Below are 18,245 nucleotides of genomic sequence, written 5' to 3'. Positions count from 1 at the left end.
TAATGTTCATATAATATTCATGCCAGGCATGAATCGCAATGCGTCCCGTAAAAAAGCAATAAGTAGGATAGCCAGCAGATTAAGCTCTTTTTGAGTGTCACAGGCTTCGAAAGGAAACCATCAACACGGACAGGAAATAACCAAAATAAGAGCACACCAGAAATACAATCAATGAAACCGAAATTTCTGTAAAAACATTTTGAATCACCAAACAAGTACAATGGCACTAATTCCATTCGTTCACACGTTATAAACGTGTAACCACAATAAAAGCAAAACGCTCACGCGTGCCACCGTTTACGCATGCGTAGTATGGCTTGTTGGCAATTTACTTCCGTAAGCAGATTGAGTTCCACTAGCAGCAATCTTTCCTCTTTGGTCTGATAAATATCACCACTACATGTGACCTTTATACTTCACTCCGAACCTGAAGGTATGTTCTCTTTCATTAAGACCATTTTCATGAGTACGTGTCGGGCGTGCAAATCTCAATTAACAACCTTTAAATCGTGTAGTTTTCATTAACGAGGTTGTTTTTTTTGGATGAGTGACAGTTATGTGGATGCTTGACTGTCATTTCGTGTCGTCTGTCTTATTTGGATGAGAAGTACTTCGTGTTAGACGTCTATGCCTTGCAGATGTAAATATGCGATGGCTATTAGCTTGTCGGTGCTAATGCTAGCATCGCCTTGCAAACGGTCTACGTGGTCGAATTAAGCATTCACCCAGCAACACCTTAACCCATAAGAAGAAGACTTTAAGTGTACTAAGATGTGTCCTATACAGCTTTGTGCTTGACTTTGACTCAACAAGTCCTTAAGTAACGTATATGAAATTTGGAGTTGTTGTCACGTGACAGTCATGTGACTCTTCCAGCTGGTGGATGTTAGACCTTGCCAAAAACTTATTTTCAAATAAGGAATACTTTTAGCATGAACAATGTTGTGTATATATGTAACATCACACGTCTTTGACTTAAATTAGTAGTATTAAATATGTTATGTGATAGAGCCACCATCATATGACTTGAAATGGCTGTGGGTTCACATGGGTTCATGTTTGCATTGAAGAAAATCGCGAATCATTGGCGATTTCATCCAAATGAATTGATATCTGGTGTATTCCTTGTCTTTCAGGATCGTGTCGGTGTCTGAAAGTGTATGATGGCAGGTTTGCAGTGGGAGCTTCCTGCCGAGCTGTGCTGTCGGCCGATGGCGTTTGTGGCTCTAACTGGTTTGGATGTGGTGTACAATGCTGTGCACCGTGCTATTTGGGATGTCTTTAGTACCAACAGACGGGCTGACCGAGTTCCAATCTCTTTCAAAATTCTCCCGGGAGACCATGAGTATCCCAAATGTCGTACAAAGGTGTGCCAAGACAGAAGAATTGTAGTGTTTAATAATAATAATAATAATAAGAAGAAGAATGATACATACACATGCAAATGAGAAGCCTTTTAGCGTTTGAGTTGTCCTTGTACAGCATGTACTGTCGACACTTAACCATAATTGTCCTACTTGTTGGCAACACAAGTGAGTTGTGTGTGTGCTGCCGGCACTGGGGAGATGTGCTGCATGAGGGGAAACGTGAGTTCCATTGTACTGTAATGCTCTGAAGCAGAGCATTATTCCCTCCCGTTCGTCAACACAACAAGGTGACAACCGTGTTACATAGCCAAGAGGATTAAGGCAGTTCTCACTTGTGTTGCCAGATATTTACAAAATAGCTTTTTATGGCCGCTGTGTATTCTAAAAATAACATTTTTTTTATTTATTCAGTATATTTAAAAATAGATTTTTTAAAATTATTTTTGTTTTTTATAATTATTCTACTTTAAACATTCTACTTTAAATTAATTAAATTAAAGAAAACACATGCAAACAACATAAATCTGATATGTTTTGTATATTTAAAAACAAATATTTAGTATATTCTCACCTACAGTAAATTGGAATGCTTTTAGCATGTTCAATAATGACATGTGAAGAATATCAACCAACCTGCTGTACACAGACTACTCTTCAGTGTTTCTGTAGTATTGTTCCTTGCGGACATGTAATACCATGGTTAAAGGGTGTACTGACTTTTCTTTTGTTCCCTTGTGTAGCGCACATCCTATGAGTGGTACATTCCAAAAGGAATCCTCAAGACATTGTGGATGAACAAGCACCTGAACCTGGTACCGGCGCTGGTTGTGGTCTTCTATGAGTTGGACTGGGATGACCCACAGTGGAAAGAGAAACAGTCTGAATGCGCTACTAAAGTAGAGATTGTCCGGTTTGTGAAATATACATTAGAATTCATTTGTAGTTGATGTGCTCTCCTAACGGTATTGAATGTGGAATACCACATTGTAAATGAGATACCATATCTATTTTCTTTTTCTTTTTGTCATCTTTTTCTGTTTAGGTCCAGTCTTCAGAGCAGGAATACCAAAGTGGCTGTCGTTTTAATTCAAAAGAAAACTCCTCTGCCTCCAGGTAAGTACCACTTTAAGGTTAATATTATATTTATATCGTCCCAATTACAGCTATAGACTTCTTTTCTACTACGTTTTCGACATAGGCTCAATTTTGAATGTTGTGTAGTGTGTACATTAGGGATGCACCGGTGCGCATGCATGCCTGTCCAGGCTGGCGAAAAGCCCCAACTTCTTCCTGTACCCTGATTTCATTTAATTGCTATTGACATTAACCTTAAAGCACAATTCTTGTTTCTTTTTGTACCTTTGAATCTATATGTTGCATCATCCTCAACTATGCAATGACTGTGTTTGTGTCTGTTTTCTCTTCCTGTTTGTGTAGGGGAAGACTTGGTGGCATCGGAACGAGCTGCAGCTCTTTGTCATGCCTGTGATCTGTCAGGAAAGAGTCTGTTTGTTCTGCCACATACTGACCACCTTGTTGGCTACATGATAAGGTACTATCATCTTAACACTGACGTGCGGTCAGGTGGGGCAGAGAAAAATACAAACATAAAATAAACATTAAGACTAGCGCTATCTGGCGGAAAATCAAATGCATTCACTATATTTTTATGCTCGGCTGAATGAATGAATACATTTGACTGCCAAGATGGAGGATTATATACCCAAACTCACCAGGAGGTGATCAAACTTTTACAACAAAGTATCACAACTTGTCCTTCCCTTTTATTCCTATACAAACAAAAGGGAAGAACAGACATGTTTTCAGTTTATAAAAAATAATAATAATAAATGTGTCAAAGAAGTACCTGAAAACATTTTGAATTGTTGACAATCTTAGGCTTTAATTCTTTAAAAGTCTTAAATACAATTAATTTATAACTTTTTTTTTTAATGTTTATGTTAATGTTTTATTTTTTCGTATTCTCTCTCTCTCTCTGTTGCAATAACTACCAATATCTAAACAGGAGCATCTGAATAAATAAGAATGTCTCTGAACAGTGAATGTATTTTTCTAGTTGAATTGAAAAAGTGAAATAGTGAAATAGCATGTATTTCGTAAGAATTTTGATGATTATAGCTTAAAGCCAATTAGAAAAAAAAATCAGGATCTTATATAATGTTAACAATGGTGAAAAAGTTGAATATTATATATGGTTCATGCTTTTTATTAACAGATGAACTGCAAAAACTTCATTAGCCTTTAAGTAATCTGTTTGGCTAAATTGAATTCCTGAAATCACATAACACCTACATGGTATTCTCATTTAATGAGATGCTCCTATACATATACAGTAGTACACACTTAAAAACACAAGTCTACACTCCTGACAGTCATTCTGCTTAACTTATGATGTTGTGTTCACCATCCATCCATCCATCAATCCATCCATCCATCTTATACCGCTCATCCGAGATCGGGTCGCAGGGGCAGCAGTCGAAGCAGGGAGGCCCAGACTTCCCTCTCCCCGGCCACTTTGTCCATCTCCTCTCGGCGGATCCCGAGGTGTTCCCAGGCCAGTTGGGAGACGTAGTCTCTCCAACGTGTCCTGGATCTTCCCAGAGGCCTTCTACCTTGCCCTGAACACCTCCCCAGGGAGGCATCCGGGAGGCATCCTGACCAGATGCCCAAGCCACCTCACCTGGCTCTTCTCAATGCGGAGGAGTAGCAGTTCTACTCCGAGTCTCACCTCATCTCTAAGGGAGAACCCAGCCAACCTACGGCGAAAACTCATTTTGGCCGCTTTTACCCCCAATCTTGTCCATTCGGTCACTACCCAAAGCTCATGACCATAGGTGAGGGTAGGAACGTAGAACCTGAGAGCTTTGTATTTCGGCTTAGCTCTTCACCACTACGGGCCGAAGTAGAGTCCGCATCACTGCAGACACCGCACCAATTCCCCCGTCGATCTCGCGTTCCATCCTTCCCTCACTCGTGAACAAGACCCCAGGGTGCCTAAACTCCTCCATTTGGGGCAGGATCTCACCCCTGACCCAGAGATGGCCCTCCACCTTTTTCCGGGCAAAAACCAGACTCGGACTTGGAGGTTCCCATTCTCAACCCGGCCGCTTCACACTCGGCTGTGAACCAATCCAGTGAGTTGAATGTCATGGCTCGATGAAGCCAGCAGGACCACATCATCTGCAAAAAAGCAGAGACTCAATCCAGCGGCCACCAAACCGGAACCCCTCAACACCCTGGCTGCACCTAGAAATTCTGTCCATAAAAATAATGACGGTGTAGAGCTGGTCCACAGTTTCGCAACCAGGACGAAAACCACACTGCTCCTCCTGAATCCGAGATTCAACTTTCTGAATAGACCTTACCAGGAGGCTGAGGAGTGTGATTCTACAATAGTTGGAACACACCCTGCGGTCTCCCTTCTTCTGCTGGGGGACTTCAATGCTCACGTTGGTAGCAACAGTGAGACCTGGAGAAGCTTGATTGGGAGCAACGGCCCCCCCGATCTGAACCCGAGCGGTGCTTTGTTATTGGACTTCTGCATAAGCATAAGCGCAAACAACAGTCAGGACCCGTCCCCCCACCCGAAGGTGAAGGGAAACTACCCTCTCGTTGAGGGTTACACTCCAACATACAGGCCACAAGCCGGGGGGCAACAAGAATTGCCACCCCTGCCCGTCGCCTCTCACTGCCGGCAACGCCAGAGTGGAATGAAGTCCAGCCCCTCTCGAGAGGACTGGTTCTGTGAGTTCGACTATATCTAGCCGGAACTTCTCAACTTTGCGCACCAGCTCAGGCTCCTTCCCTACCGGAGAGGTGACATTCCACATCCTAAGAGCTAGCTTCTGTGGACCACCAAGGTGCACCTGACCCTTTAGCCCCTCCCATGAGTGGTGAGCTCATTGGAGGGGGGACCATTTGTCTGGTCCCTCACCTAGGACCTGTTTGTTATGGGTGACCCTACCAGGGGCTTAAAACCCCCCGACAACTTAGCTCCAAACTCCTCCACCCCGATAAGGTGGTAGCTCAGGGAGGAGAAGTTTTGTTCACGATGAAAAGTTTGAAAAGCAACTACGCCTAATTCACTATTGTTCATCTTTGTAGGCTGGAGAATGCTTTTTACGAGCACGCTCAGACCTACTATTACAATGAAATCCGCAGAGTTAAATCCCATAAGGAGTTCCTCAACAAGACAACACATCAGGTAACTACTAGAAAAAATATTTGCAAGTTCAGTGTGATTGTATTATAAGCATACTTTTTTGGTTTTGATGATAGCTGCTGTTTGTTCGACACCAGTTCAAAATTGCTTTCTTCAGTGAGCTGAAGCAAGACACCCAGAATGCTTTAAAGTAAGTGATCCAAACTCATGTATTTGGCTCCAGTAGTTACTTTTTGCAAATGCATCATTGCCAATTATGCAAATTTGACAATTACGATTACATTTATTAATAATAATAATAATAATAATAATAATGCATTATATTTGCAAGCAGCTTTCAAGGAATCCATGGACATTGTACAAAAACACAGATAAAAGCAACACACACATTAAAAAGAATAGAATAAAATAAAAACTAAATAAAAAAAAAATGGCATGGTAAATTATAGAGAGTAAGATGTCCTGAATAAGTAGGTTTTGAGTCTGGATTTGAAAAGAGGAAGAGAGTCTATAATACAGATGTCCAGTGGGAGTGATTCCAATGTTTGGGAGTAGAGTGGCAGACAGCTCTGCAACCCATGGAGCTGAGGCGAGCAGGTGGGATGGTGAGGTGAATAGAGGAGGAAGATCTAAGGAAGCAGAAGGAGATGGCAGTGTTGAGGAGATCAGAGAGGTGGAGAGGGGCAAGTTTGTGGATGGCTTTGAATGTATAGAGAACATTTAGAATTCTATTTGAGATTTGATGGGGAGCCATTGGAGGTGCAGCAGGATGGGGGTGATGTGATAAAATGAAGGGTTTCTGGTGATGATACAGGAGGCTGAATTCTGGACCATGTGAAGCTTATGGAGGGATTTATGAAGGAGGCCGACGAGGAGAGAGTTGCAATAATCAATGCGGGAGGTGACCAGGCTGTGAACAAGAATAGAGGTAGTATGGGGGCTGAAGGAGTAGCATAGGCAGTGGATGTTGTGTAGATGGAAATATATATATTTTGTGTATGTATGTATGTATATATGTATGTATGTGTATGTGTATGTATATATATATATATATATATATATATATATATATATATATTTTTTTTTTTTTTCCACCTATACAGTTCCTTGTTTTTTTTTGTGTAACTAGGCGGCTTTCAATGGCTTTACACTCGTATTGCCCGACATAGTTTACACAATAAGGGTAAATAAGCCATTTAAGACGTAAATAAAACTCCTGCTCGAGCAGTGTCACTGTAAATGTGTTCCATCGGGAACCTCAGTGACGACGCTAGTGCCAGTCTCACCGAACGATTACTGACACCAAGTGGCCATTGTCGAGTACAGTACTACATTCTCAATTCGAATGATTCTCCTGCCTTGTATTTGTATTTTACTGTATTTTGTTACTTTATTTAGACATTTTATGCTTGAAAATGCTTAATGTAGGCCAATAATAAGTACAATTTGCTTTGATAAGCATTTTTTGTTACTCACCATAGGCCGTAATCAGTGATATTTATTAGTTAATCTTTGAAAAACCACAATAGAGCGAGGGAGCGATGTTCTAACTGCGATGTAGCGAGGGACCACTGTACCGCAAAGCTGAGATGTAGGCTGTTTTTTTCTTAAAGCGTTTGTAATTGCTGAGCATACAGTATGTTAAACCACAGTGGACTATATTGCCATTTTTGATTGTTTGAAAGGTGAATAATCAAAAGTTTGGCCAATGCTTGACGTGTATGTCTTACGTTTTCTACAGGCACTACAGGACTGCATATGGTCTCGTCCAAGAGCTCAGAGCCTACGAGTCAAATATGCTGGAGATCAAAACTTTGGCAGGCTTCATTAACTACAAGGTCTGTATCTGTTTGCTACCATTATTTTTTTTCCCCCATTCAGATATGAGTTCAACAGCCCATAATCCAGAATACCTGTATGTGTGAATACTACGGCTTTAACTGTGCATGTATAATTATTTTTTTTAGTTTAGTTTCCCCCCCCCCCACGCAGTTGAAATGAAATGTTAAATGGTGAACTGATGGGCAGTATCAGCTGAGCTACTATAAATTAAACAGAAGTTAAAGTTACATGTTTGTTGTTAACTCTTAGTCATTGTTACCTACATAGAATGGTAGTTCATTGTTGTGTGTTAACTTACCTATTAGGTGCTGTTTGTTTTTTGGTTCGTGAGTAAGATCGTGGTTCTGTTTGATCGTCTGTCATTTGCGCTTTGATTATGCAGTTATAATCACATCTACTGGACAGTGTTTTGACGACGAGACAGTTCTATTACAATGTGACCAAGAGAGATTGCGAGACAGCACCAAATCTAAAAAAAATCATTCTTAAAATGAGGAATCACCAAATATTTCTGTGGCAGTCCAAATTTACTTGTCATGTCATTCCACAAATGAATTGATCTTTGGGGAAACACTGGGCATTCAGAGCATTTATTCGGAGAAAATGACAACTGTGGTCGGTGACTGTTTTCATGTCTCAATGCAAATAAAACAATCATATTTACACTCCTGATCAAAATTTTAAGACCAGCTGAAAAATAGTAAGAATTGACATTTTGCACTGTTGGATCTCAATGAGGTTCTAAGTAGGGTTTCAAAATGCAAAAAAAGTGAGAGTGAGACAAAAAAAAAATTGTAAGCAATTTATTGCAAACAACCGTTAAAGTGAAATAGGCTGTTCTTCAGCTGATCAAAAGGGAAACTACGCTTTTTTTTTAAATTTTGCCCATCATCCACAATCCTTATCTCTTGATTGCAAAGGCAAAAAAGCTTTCATCCTTTTGAACGAAGTCGGATTGTTGAGCTGTATAAGAAAGGCGTCTTCCACTGCACCATTGCTACTGAGGATGGACACAGTAAGACAGTCGGTTGTAGAACAAAAAAGTCAAGTGGTAGATCCAAAAAAATGTCACCGTCCCTGAGCCGGAGGATCACATTGGCTGTCCGTCAAGACACGGGACGATCCACGGCCCAAATGAAGGTTGTTACTGTTGCCAAGTGCAGACCATTAACCATCAGATGGCATCTGCGAGAGAAGGGTTTTAAAAGAATAAAGCCTTGTCTCCTTCAATGCCACAAAATTGCCCCTTTTAGAATTTGCACCAGACACGGTGCACGGGGCATTTGATGAGAAAAAATTTACCCTGACAGCCCTGATGGCTTCCAATGTTACTGGCATGACAAGGAGATGTTTTCCTTCAGTGGAACAATGGAGCTTCAGGTTGTGCAGCGACGTCAAATAGCAGCTGGCTATGTGGCGATGGGACAGCTGTGGCTGCACATGTATACACTTTATCAGTGTAATCTAGTGGTTCCCTAACTTTTCAGAGTCGCGTACCCGTTCAGACATTTGACCTGAAGCCATGTACCCCCTCCTCCTGCACACTTAAAAAACATTAATCTTCATTTACTGGATACTGTGTATTTAACATGATTAATTGGTTAATTAATTTTATAGTAAATAAGTAGTTCTGGTTCAAAAATTTGTATTTTGCATGGTCAAATTTTGAGCACCAATAAATAGATAAGTATTTGTCTTACATATGTTTTATTTCAGCCGGATGTTGGGATCCTTCCGTTTGAATGGGTTGAACTTGAGCTTTACTTTTGTCCACTTGCAACCGCTATCATTTAAGTCTACATATTAATTTGATACCAGATTTAAAGGGACATTTTAGCAAACATGATAAAAGCAGTATCCAAAGTACAAAAATACATTCAACCAACAACAAAGCCTAATTTTCGGGGCGAATCCCCACTCTCTCATCCTGACACACTGCTCTGACTGTGCGCTCGGCGCTTTGAGGCATTCAGACACACTCGTAATTGTGAGTGTTTGATGCTAATTGTTTTTTTATTTTTATTCACGTACCCCCATGACATTTGATGTACCCCACTTTGGGAACCTGGAGTCTAATCCATTATTATCATTATATCAATCCAATACAACCCCACTGAGGCCAAGTGATTGTAAAAGAAAGGTGTCAGGTCTGGCTGAGCATTAAGGACAGAAGGTGTTGTGCTTCTATTGCAAATATTATTATTATTATTAATATTATTACCGTATTTTCTGGACTATAGGTCGCTCCGGAGTATAAATCGCACCAGCCAAAAATGCATAATGAAGAGGGAAGAAAACATATATAAGTCGCACTGGACTATAAGTGGCATTTTTTACATATACAGTGGCTTGAAAAAGTATTCATACCCCTTGAACTTTCCCACATTTTGTCACGTTCCGACCACAAACATAAATATATTTTATTGGCATTTTAGATGAAAGATCAACACAAAGCAAAACACAATTATGAAGTAGAAGGAAAATTGTCCATGACTTTCAAAATGGTTTTAAAAATAAAAAACTGAAAAATGTGGTGTGCAAAAGTATTCAGCCCCCCTGTGTCAATACTTGGTGGAACCACCTCTCGCTGAAATTACAGCTGCAAGTCTTTTGGGGTATGTCTCTACCAGCTTTGCACATCTCGAGACTGGAATTTTTGCCCATTCTTCTTTGCAGAACAGCTCAAGCTCAGCAAGATTAAATGGAGAGCGTTTGTGAACAGCAGTTTTCAGATCTTGCCACAGATTCTCGATTGGATTTAGGTCTGGACTTTGACTGGGCCATTCTAACACAGGAATATCTTTTGTTTTAAACCATTCCATTGTAGCTCTGGCTTTATGTTGAGGGTCGTTGTCCTGCTGGAAGGTGAACCTCCGCCCCATTCTCAAGTCTTTTGCAGATTCCAGCAGGTTTTCTTCCAAGATTGTCCTGTATTTGGCTCCATCCATCTTCCCATCAACTCTGACCAGTTTGCCTGTACCTGCTGAAGAAAAGCAGCCCCACAACATGATGCTGCCACCACCATGTTTGACAGTGGGGATGGTGTATTGAGAGTCATGTGCAGTGTTATGTTTCCGCCACACGTAACGTTTTGCATTTAGGCCAAAAAGTACCACTTTGGTCTCATCTGATCAGAGCACCTTCTTCCACACGTTTGCGGTGTCTCCCACATGGCTTCTGGCAAACTGCAAACGAGACTTCTTATGGCTTTCTTTCAACAATGGCTTTCTTCTTGCCACTCTTCCATAAAGGCCAGATTTGTGCAGTGCACAACTAATTGTTGTCCTATGGACAGACTCCCCCACCTGAGCTGTGGATCTCTGCAGCTCCTCCAGAGTTACCGTGGGCGTCTTGGCTGCATCTCTGATCAGTGCTCTCCTTCTTGGGCACGTAAGTTTCGGTGGACGGCCATGTCTTGGTAGGTTTGCAGTTGTGCCATACCCTTTCCATTTCTTGATGATGGATTGAACAGTGCTCCATGAGATGTTCAAAGCTTGGGAAATATTTTTATAACCTAACCCTGCTTTAAACTTCTCCACAACTTTATCCCTGATCTGTTTAGTGTGTTCCTTGGACTTCCTGATGCTGTTCACTAACCAGTGTCCTCTTAGCAAACCTCTGAGGCCGTCACAGAAGAGCTGTATTTATACTAAGGTTAGATTACACACAGGTGGACTCCATTTGATCATTAGGTCAACAGCTGATCATTCAGCAATCATCAGGCAACCAGCTGGTTACACTCAGAGAAAAGGGGGCTGAATACTTTTGCACGCCACATTTTTCAGTTTTTTATTTTTAAAAAAATTTGAAAGTCATGTACAATTTTCCTTCTACTTCACAATTGTGTGTCGCTTTGTGTTGATCTTTCATCTAAAATGCCAATAAAATATATTTATGTTTGTGGTCGGAACGTGACAAAATGTGGGAAAGTTCAAGGGGTATGAATACTTTTTCAAGCCACTGTATTTGATAAAATCAGAGCCCAAGAACAGACTTTTCATCTTGAAAGGCAAGTTATAGCAATAAATGGAGAACAACAAGCTAAATTGGCATGTGAAGAAACTGGCAACTACCTGAGCATAGTGACGTGACTGCACTGTTGACGAGCCTCTCCCAGCAGCACATTGATCAAGCACCCACTTGTCCCTCCAGTTGTGACCATTTAGCTTTTAGCCCACGATTAGCTTTTTTGTATTTCTTCATTGCAGTTAGAACATCGTCTGTTTTTCGCCAGCCTCTCACCATGTTCTTGTTGATTCCAAACGTTCTTTCTACTGCTCGATTACCGTTTTCGGCTGCATATTTCACTACTTGCAGCTTGCAATTTGCAAAATTTTATTTTCTTTTTGGGGGCATTTGCGTTCCATCTTTCTGCACCTACATGTTGCGCTGTGAACAGGCACACAGACGAAAGCATGTCACACTCAAAACCATAGAAGAAAGAACGGATGCGTGCAAGTCCTCTTCCCCATACAAAAAGTGGAATTTCTTATAGAATTACTTCATTATGGAGTATAAGACAACAAAATATCAGGACAATGTCGACTGAGATGAGGCCGTCGAAATAGATATTATGTTGGTTTGTCATCAAAGGTAACGTCTGGTCACGTGACGGCGCCGACGCGATGGTGGGTCTGTGACATCATTCGCGTATCGCCTGCATAGGCGTAGCAGATACTGGCTGTGATATCTTCATACATCAACCAAAAAGAGAGAAACATCTCTTGTTTGGGTGGCTTTATTTCAGAGCGGGTTGTAACATCTTGTTTCTAACATGGTGACAACACAACTGACAGCTCTTCCATACAACAGACATATTCCACAGATGCCTAACACATTAGTGCCATCTTGGGACATTGAAGTGTAACAACACGACAAATACACTCAATGGCACACAAGCCTACAGCGCCCTGTCGCGACTGTCCGTGTGGGGAAAAAAAACATATATAAGCCGCTTCGGAGTATAAGTCGCAGGACCAGCCAAACCATGACAAAAAATTAGAGTCCAGAAAATACGGTACTGCTACTGCAATAATTTCCTTCTGGATCCATGCTAAGAAAAGACCTACCTTGTCACTTGGGGACTGCAATAATGAAATAAACAGAAATTCCTGTTACATTTTCCATACTGAGGCGACAAAATAGGAAATCATTGATATTGTGAACAAATCTGTAAAATGTCCAGTGACTGGAATTGAGTCAGTATGGAAACATTTGGCTCACAGGAGATATGAATGAACACATTACCCCCTGAGTGACAAATGTTTCTCCTTTCTTTGTCTTTAGGTTTGCCGTCTCTGTTTCCAGCACAATACGCCTCTTGATGCTATTTCTCAGTTCAGGAAGCACATTGACCTTTTTAAGAAGAAGATTGGTTGTGCCGAACTCGCCTTTGAGCATGCCGCATGGATGTCAAAACAGTAAGCCACAAGCACACGCATACACTCACACTCACACACACACACACACACACACACACACACAGATTCACTTAAAATATAATCAGCTACTTTAGTGATTCTGAACTGGTGGATCTTGTGCTTATATTCTGAAGGGGATTTTTTTTTGTAATGCAGCGATGTGTTCTTTATTAAGTTAATAATTAAATTAATCCATTTTCTGTGCCGCTTAATCCCTATTAGGGTCTTGGGTCCGATCCCAACTGACTTTGGGCAAGAGGCGGGGTACACCTTGCACCGGTTGCCAGCTAATTTCAGGGCACATATAGACAAACAACCATCACATTCATACGTAGAGTCGCCAGTTAACCTAACGTGCATGTTTTTGGCCATCTGGGAGAAAACCAGAATACCCGGAGAAAACCCACGCATGCACGGGGAGAACATGCAAACGGAGATTCAAACCCAGATCGTCCATATCTCCTGACTGTGTGGCCGACATGCTGCCCACTTGGCCACCTTAAAGAGATCGTTTGAAATTTTTTTACATGAGGTTTTTGGCGTCTCCATCAGCAGTGTAGTGCCTCAACAGTGACTTACCCCCTCCAGCATCTAAGCGGAAGTACGTTCCCCATCACGGATCTTTAACCAGAACCGGACTCACGGGGCCAATAGGGGTGGTAAGTCACTGTTGATATACTACACTGCTGATGGGGCTGTCATACAACTTCATGTAAAAAAAATCAGAACTATCCTTTTTAATAATTACATTTAATAAATGTCAATGTTCAAGTTGTTTTGAAATACTTCATAGTCACATTGTTTTCTTTTTTTTTTTTAACTATAAACTGAAAAACATTTTTGGTCTATTTGCATATGAAGTATGTGCAACCTTTCATTCATTCATTCATTCAGCAGAGCATAAATATTGTGCTGCTGTCAAAAAAAAAATACACTGCCTTTTCCTCTCTATGGAAGGACAGCAGTGATAAGCACCTTGTAGCTCACACAAGCGTCGAAAAATGTGTCTTCTCAGGTTCCAGTCTTTTGGTGAGCTGTTTGATGAAGCTATAAAGTTGGGCTTGGCGGCAATCCAGACGCAGAATCCTGGTTTCTACTACCAGCAGGCTGCCTGCTACAGCCAGGACAGGAAACGACTCGCATTGCAGCCTAGTCAGGTGGTTTCATCATGTCTGAATGAGCTACAGTATGAATGAGCAACTGATTTCCTCTCCACTGAAGGCCAAACCTAATCATACCCTGGAATTTTTTTTTAATGAAAACTCCTTTTCTACCACAACCCCAGAAATTTTTATTACCAGGGAAAACAATTATTGGTCTGGAAGAATTTGTGTTAGGGTATTAATTAAAACAAAAACAATTCCAAAGCATATTCTAGTTTTTCTTATTATACACCTAATGTCTAACCCTAATCCAAACCCTAACCCTCATACTATTGGGGTTTCTAGATTATAGCTTTATGAACTCAGTTATCTAACAAATACGTCCCAATCTCGGGTAAAGGTGTTACTAAACATGTACATATTGAATATCGTTTTAGGCTGGAGCAGTTTATCCTTCTCCCGACCCTCTGGACATACAGAGTGGAGGACTGGACTACTATGGACAGAGACCATGGAGACAAGGACATCAGAGTAGGCCTCTCATGGATCGTGCTGTATTAGTTTATGTTGAAGTGTAATGTTAATATTTCCCCATCTCTACTGAACAATGGCGGCAAACTGCTTTCATCTTATCCACGTGTCTTTATCCGTTTACGTATTTCACCAGGAAGCAGGGGAACCTTAGCCATGGAAAGAGCTTTGGCTTCTCTCCTTGGCACTATTGCTAGCCCAAGGCTGGACTGCACTACAGTATATTTGTTTACCGAGTAGACGCCATAAACACTTCCTGTCCCTTAATTTTAGGTCGCTGTACCGACCCAAAGGTTCCATACTGAAAAATCAGACTATGAATACACGTGCCGTCACTCAAACTAGATTTGGCGTATTGTGTGCCCTCAATGTATGCAAAGATGTCGACATGGTTTCCATTCCTTCAAAATTTGTACCTTCAGTGTGAGCATAACCTCACAGAATATCCCTCAGTAATGTTTTGACATGTACTTGCCTGTGCAGGTATTGATCCTCCTGACCAAGACAAAGAAAAGAGAGGAATTCTGGCGTTACAGATGAAAGAAAGAGATGTACCACATTCAGTAAGTGCATACAACTATACAGTATATTCCTGAAGTGACTACACCCCTCACATTTCAACAACAATTGTAGAATACTATAGTAAGTCAACTTGAATATATTCTAGAGTAGTACAGCTTGTGTCATCACGCAGCCATTATTGTTGAAATATGTGGTGAGCACCAAGATTAAGTGTGTTTTGCACGGTAGAGGGAGTGTCATGGAATGGGGCTGCATGAGTGCTGCCTGCACTGGGGAGCTACAGTTCAGTGAAGGGACAGATGAATGGCAACATCTACTGTGATCGTGACTTTAATGTGGTATAACAACATGCAGCGTACCATGCATTGTCTTCCTGATAGCGCGTTATGCCATAAACACCGACAGTACCTCGATGTACACTGACTTCTCTTAGTTATATGGAAGTTTGGTTTACAGCGTTATCTCCAAAGAGGGTAGAGTAAACTGGCTGCTGAAATGTGAGCGATCCATTCACTTTTTTTTATAGTATGTTTTAGCGTATGCTGTTTTATAACTCCAAAGATTGTCTGCACAGGAGGTGATCATCACTCTTCTCAGCAACGCAGTGGCCCAGTTTAAGAAATACAAGTGCCCACGAATGAAAAGTCATCTCAGTAAGTAGCACTTTGCTATGGTGCCTCTTTTGTAAGTACTATACATACAACCACCATAGAGCACACACACAAATATGGCTTCTAGTTGATTTGTGTTGGTGTGTGTCCCCTCCATCCCAATCCTCACACCTACCCTAATCAATCTACACATCCATCCCAATCCATCAAACCATCCATCATCCCAAGATACCCATATAAGATACATCCATCCTCATCTATCCATCAATCCCAATCCACACACCTGTTCTTATCAATCTAACACGTGCTGCCTTCATACTTGAAATGCTTATGCCACCAAAAAAAAAAAAAACAATAACAAAATGAAAGTACTCACTTAATAAAAAATTTGTAATACTGTTGTCATCCACCAGTAAACTTGTATAAAATACGAGCGAAATGAATAATTTTCAGACGCCCCCTGCGTGTTTTTTTTTTTTGAACCGCCGCCATCTTGGCTGATGTGTCATGTCGAGAATGTTGTCCGGCAACCAGATTCAATAAAACACAGCCATGAACGCACAGTGAAGCCAAGAAAGTGACATATTCCCATCAATAACACAGTAGTAACATTCACCGATATTGTGCTGTGATGAGGATAATATAACACATACAAAAAAAATCGGCCACAACAGGTATGTTGTTTGACTGGCAGTGATTGACAGACAGATGAAGTGCAAGATGCCCTGGCATGAAAACCCATATTATTGTTCTAAGATTCGCTGAATATATTCAGTAGAAAAAAAGATGGGTTTACTGACTGAAGCAGTAATTGTGAAGGATATATAGACTTGTACAAAAGCACTCGGAAGCACTTTTGCAAACACATTCTAGTCGGTGGTGGTGTTTTTATTTTTTGGTTGGACAAAAAGTGTCATTTGTAGCCAAGGAGGAATAGCACTTTTAAATAAGGACCACCTGTTTTGAACACATTCTATTTCTTGGTAGTGTTATAAATATACAGCAGAGTGTAATGTCCTGGGATTGAAGGGAGTATAATCAATGACAAACATAATTTTCTAAGCAATGCTATCGCTGTTATTGGATGTTAGATTTTGTTGGTCATTGTAAGTTTGTTTTTGTTTTTTTTTTGTTAAATTATATCGTATTCATGTTAACTGTTTTGCATGTTTTGCCAGTGGTGCAGATGGGAGAGGAATACTATCATGCTCAAGATTATGCCAAAGCCCTCAAGTAAGTCAGTAGTTTTTCACTTACACGTAAGCATCACATTTCATCATACTTTTATTGTAATGCTTTAAGTGATTGTCTTGTCAGTGAGCGTGTGCTTTGTTCTCAGGCTGTTGGACTATGTGATGTGTGACTATCGTACAGAACATTGGTGTGGAATCCAGTCAGCCATATTAACCACAGCTCTGCATTGTGCCTATCTGATGGCCAGCGTCAAGGACTACATCATATATTGTATGGAACTTCTGGGCAGAGGTAAGTGGTGTTATTATTCGGACTATATTTACTGTACCGTAGCACACTATACTACACTATATTTACTTTGTGCTATTTTCCGGACTATAAGTCAAATCAGTCACAAAATGCGTCATGAAGAGGAATAAATGATTACCACCCTTGTTTGTTCAGTTTTTTGTTTACTTAATAACTGGTACAGCTAAAGGCACATTTGTTTGGACAAATATTCTGACAAAAAAAATTGCTCATAAGTTGTTTTTTTTGTTGTTGTTTTTTCCGGACAGTGCCACAGCTATTGATGTAAGAACTTAAGTGATTTTGGTTATTAACAAGAAAACCATGAAAAAGATGTATAACATGAAGAAGAGTCTTCAATGACTTTCAATAGACAGGACATGTTTCGCCGCATCACTTCTCCACATGGTGGCAATGTTTCCTTCCCTTTTCCACTGCTGATGCCGGTGTTTTATTTGTTTTGTATTTCAGCTTCAACGCTGACCAAGGAGCAAAAGTCGAGGATCGAGCAGAACCTCATAAAAGTTCTCAAGGTGTGTCAGCCCCATATCTACCTCAAATGTATTGCTAAAAAATACCAATAAAACCAAGTACCATATTTTCTGGACTGCAAGTCACTTCAGAGTGTAAGTGGCATCAGTCAATAAAATGCATCATGGAGAGGAAACTAATATATATAAATTGCACTGGACCATAGGTTGCATTATCTAGGAATGTGAAATTCAAGACCAAGAACAGACATTTAATCTGGAAAGGCAAGTTATTAAACTACACAACAGCACACACAGCAACCGCCAAGTCAGTTAGTCCAAGGGGCGTAGAGAGAAGAAGAGGGTTTCGCTGCACATACTTCAGAAATAAATTTCACTTGATTTTTATTGACAATATCCAAGTATTGCCGGGCCACATATTGAAAAATGAAAGAATCCAGTGGCCACTTTGATATTTTGTAAACATATGTAGATATGCTAAGAAGTTTATTAATATAAAAAAAACCTGCATCTCAGATTTGTGATGTAGGTGATAAAGCATATTATTAGTATGATCTTTGGCCTTTGCGTTCCCAGTTTTGCTCTTTTTTTTTTTTGTTTTATTTTTTTTTTTAATTTTCCAAATATTTAAACTTTCTTCTTAAATCATCTTTGTAAATTTGTATTATTATGACTTTATTCTCATAATGTTTT

General features: G+C 40.5%; 1 protein-coding gene across 1 annotated transcript in view; it reads left to right on the top strand.

The window, feature by feature from the left end:
- Positions 1-312: 312 nt before the first annotated feature.
- The window catches only part of trappc11 (trafficking protein particle complex subunit 11), a 34,014-nt gene continuing 16,081 nt past the window's right edge, over positions 313-18,245 (top strand). The window contains exons 1-16 of the mRNA XM_054792414.1: positions 313-433; positions 1,137-1,367; positions 2,108-2,277; positions 2,410-2,480; positions 2,805-2,919; positions 5,493-5,592; positions 5,667-5,740; positions 7,292-7,388; positions 12,679-12,812; positions 13,828-13,969; positions 14,353-14,446; positions 14,930-15,009; positions 15,543-15,621; positions 16,758-16,812; positions 16,919-17,064; positions 17,533-17,594. Of these exons, the coding sequence (XP_054648389.1) occupies positions 1,161-1,367; positions 2,108-2,277; positions 2,410-2,480; positions 2,805-2,919; positions 5,493-5,592; positions 5,667-5,740; positions 7,292-7,388; positions 12,679-12,812; positions 13,828-13,969; positions 14,353-14,446; positions 14,930-15,009; positions 15,543-15,621; positions 16,758-16,812; positions 16,919-17,064; positions 17,533-17,594 (1,626 nt within the window). The 5' untranslated portion in view covers positions 313-433; positions 1,137-1,160. The remainder of the gene's footprint in view (positions 434-1,136; positions 1,368-2,107; positions 2,278-2,409; positions 2,481-2,804; positions 2,920-5,492; positions 5,593-5,666; positions 5,741-7,291; positions 7,389-12,678; positions 12,813-13,827; positions 13,970-14,352; positions 14,447-14,929; positions 15,010-15,542; positions 15,622-16,757; positions 16,813-16,918; positions 17,065-17,532; positions 17,595-18,245) is intronic.

The sequence above is a fragment of the Dunckerocampus dactyliophorus genome, chromosome 11 (assembly GCF_027744805.1).
Source record: "Dunckerocampus dactyliophorus isolate RoL2022-P2 chromosome 11, RoL_Ddac_1.1, whole genome shotgun sequence".
Classification (NCBI taxonomy): Eukaryota; Metazoa; Chordata; class Actinopteri; order Syngnathiformes; family Syngnathidae; genus Dunckerocampus; species Dunckerocampus dactyliophorus.
Note: the sequence above shows the minus strand (reverse complement) of the source record. Positions and strands in the feature narration are given on the sequence as shown.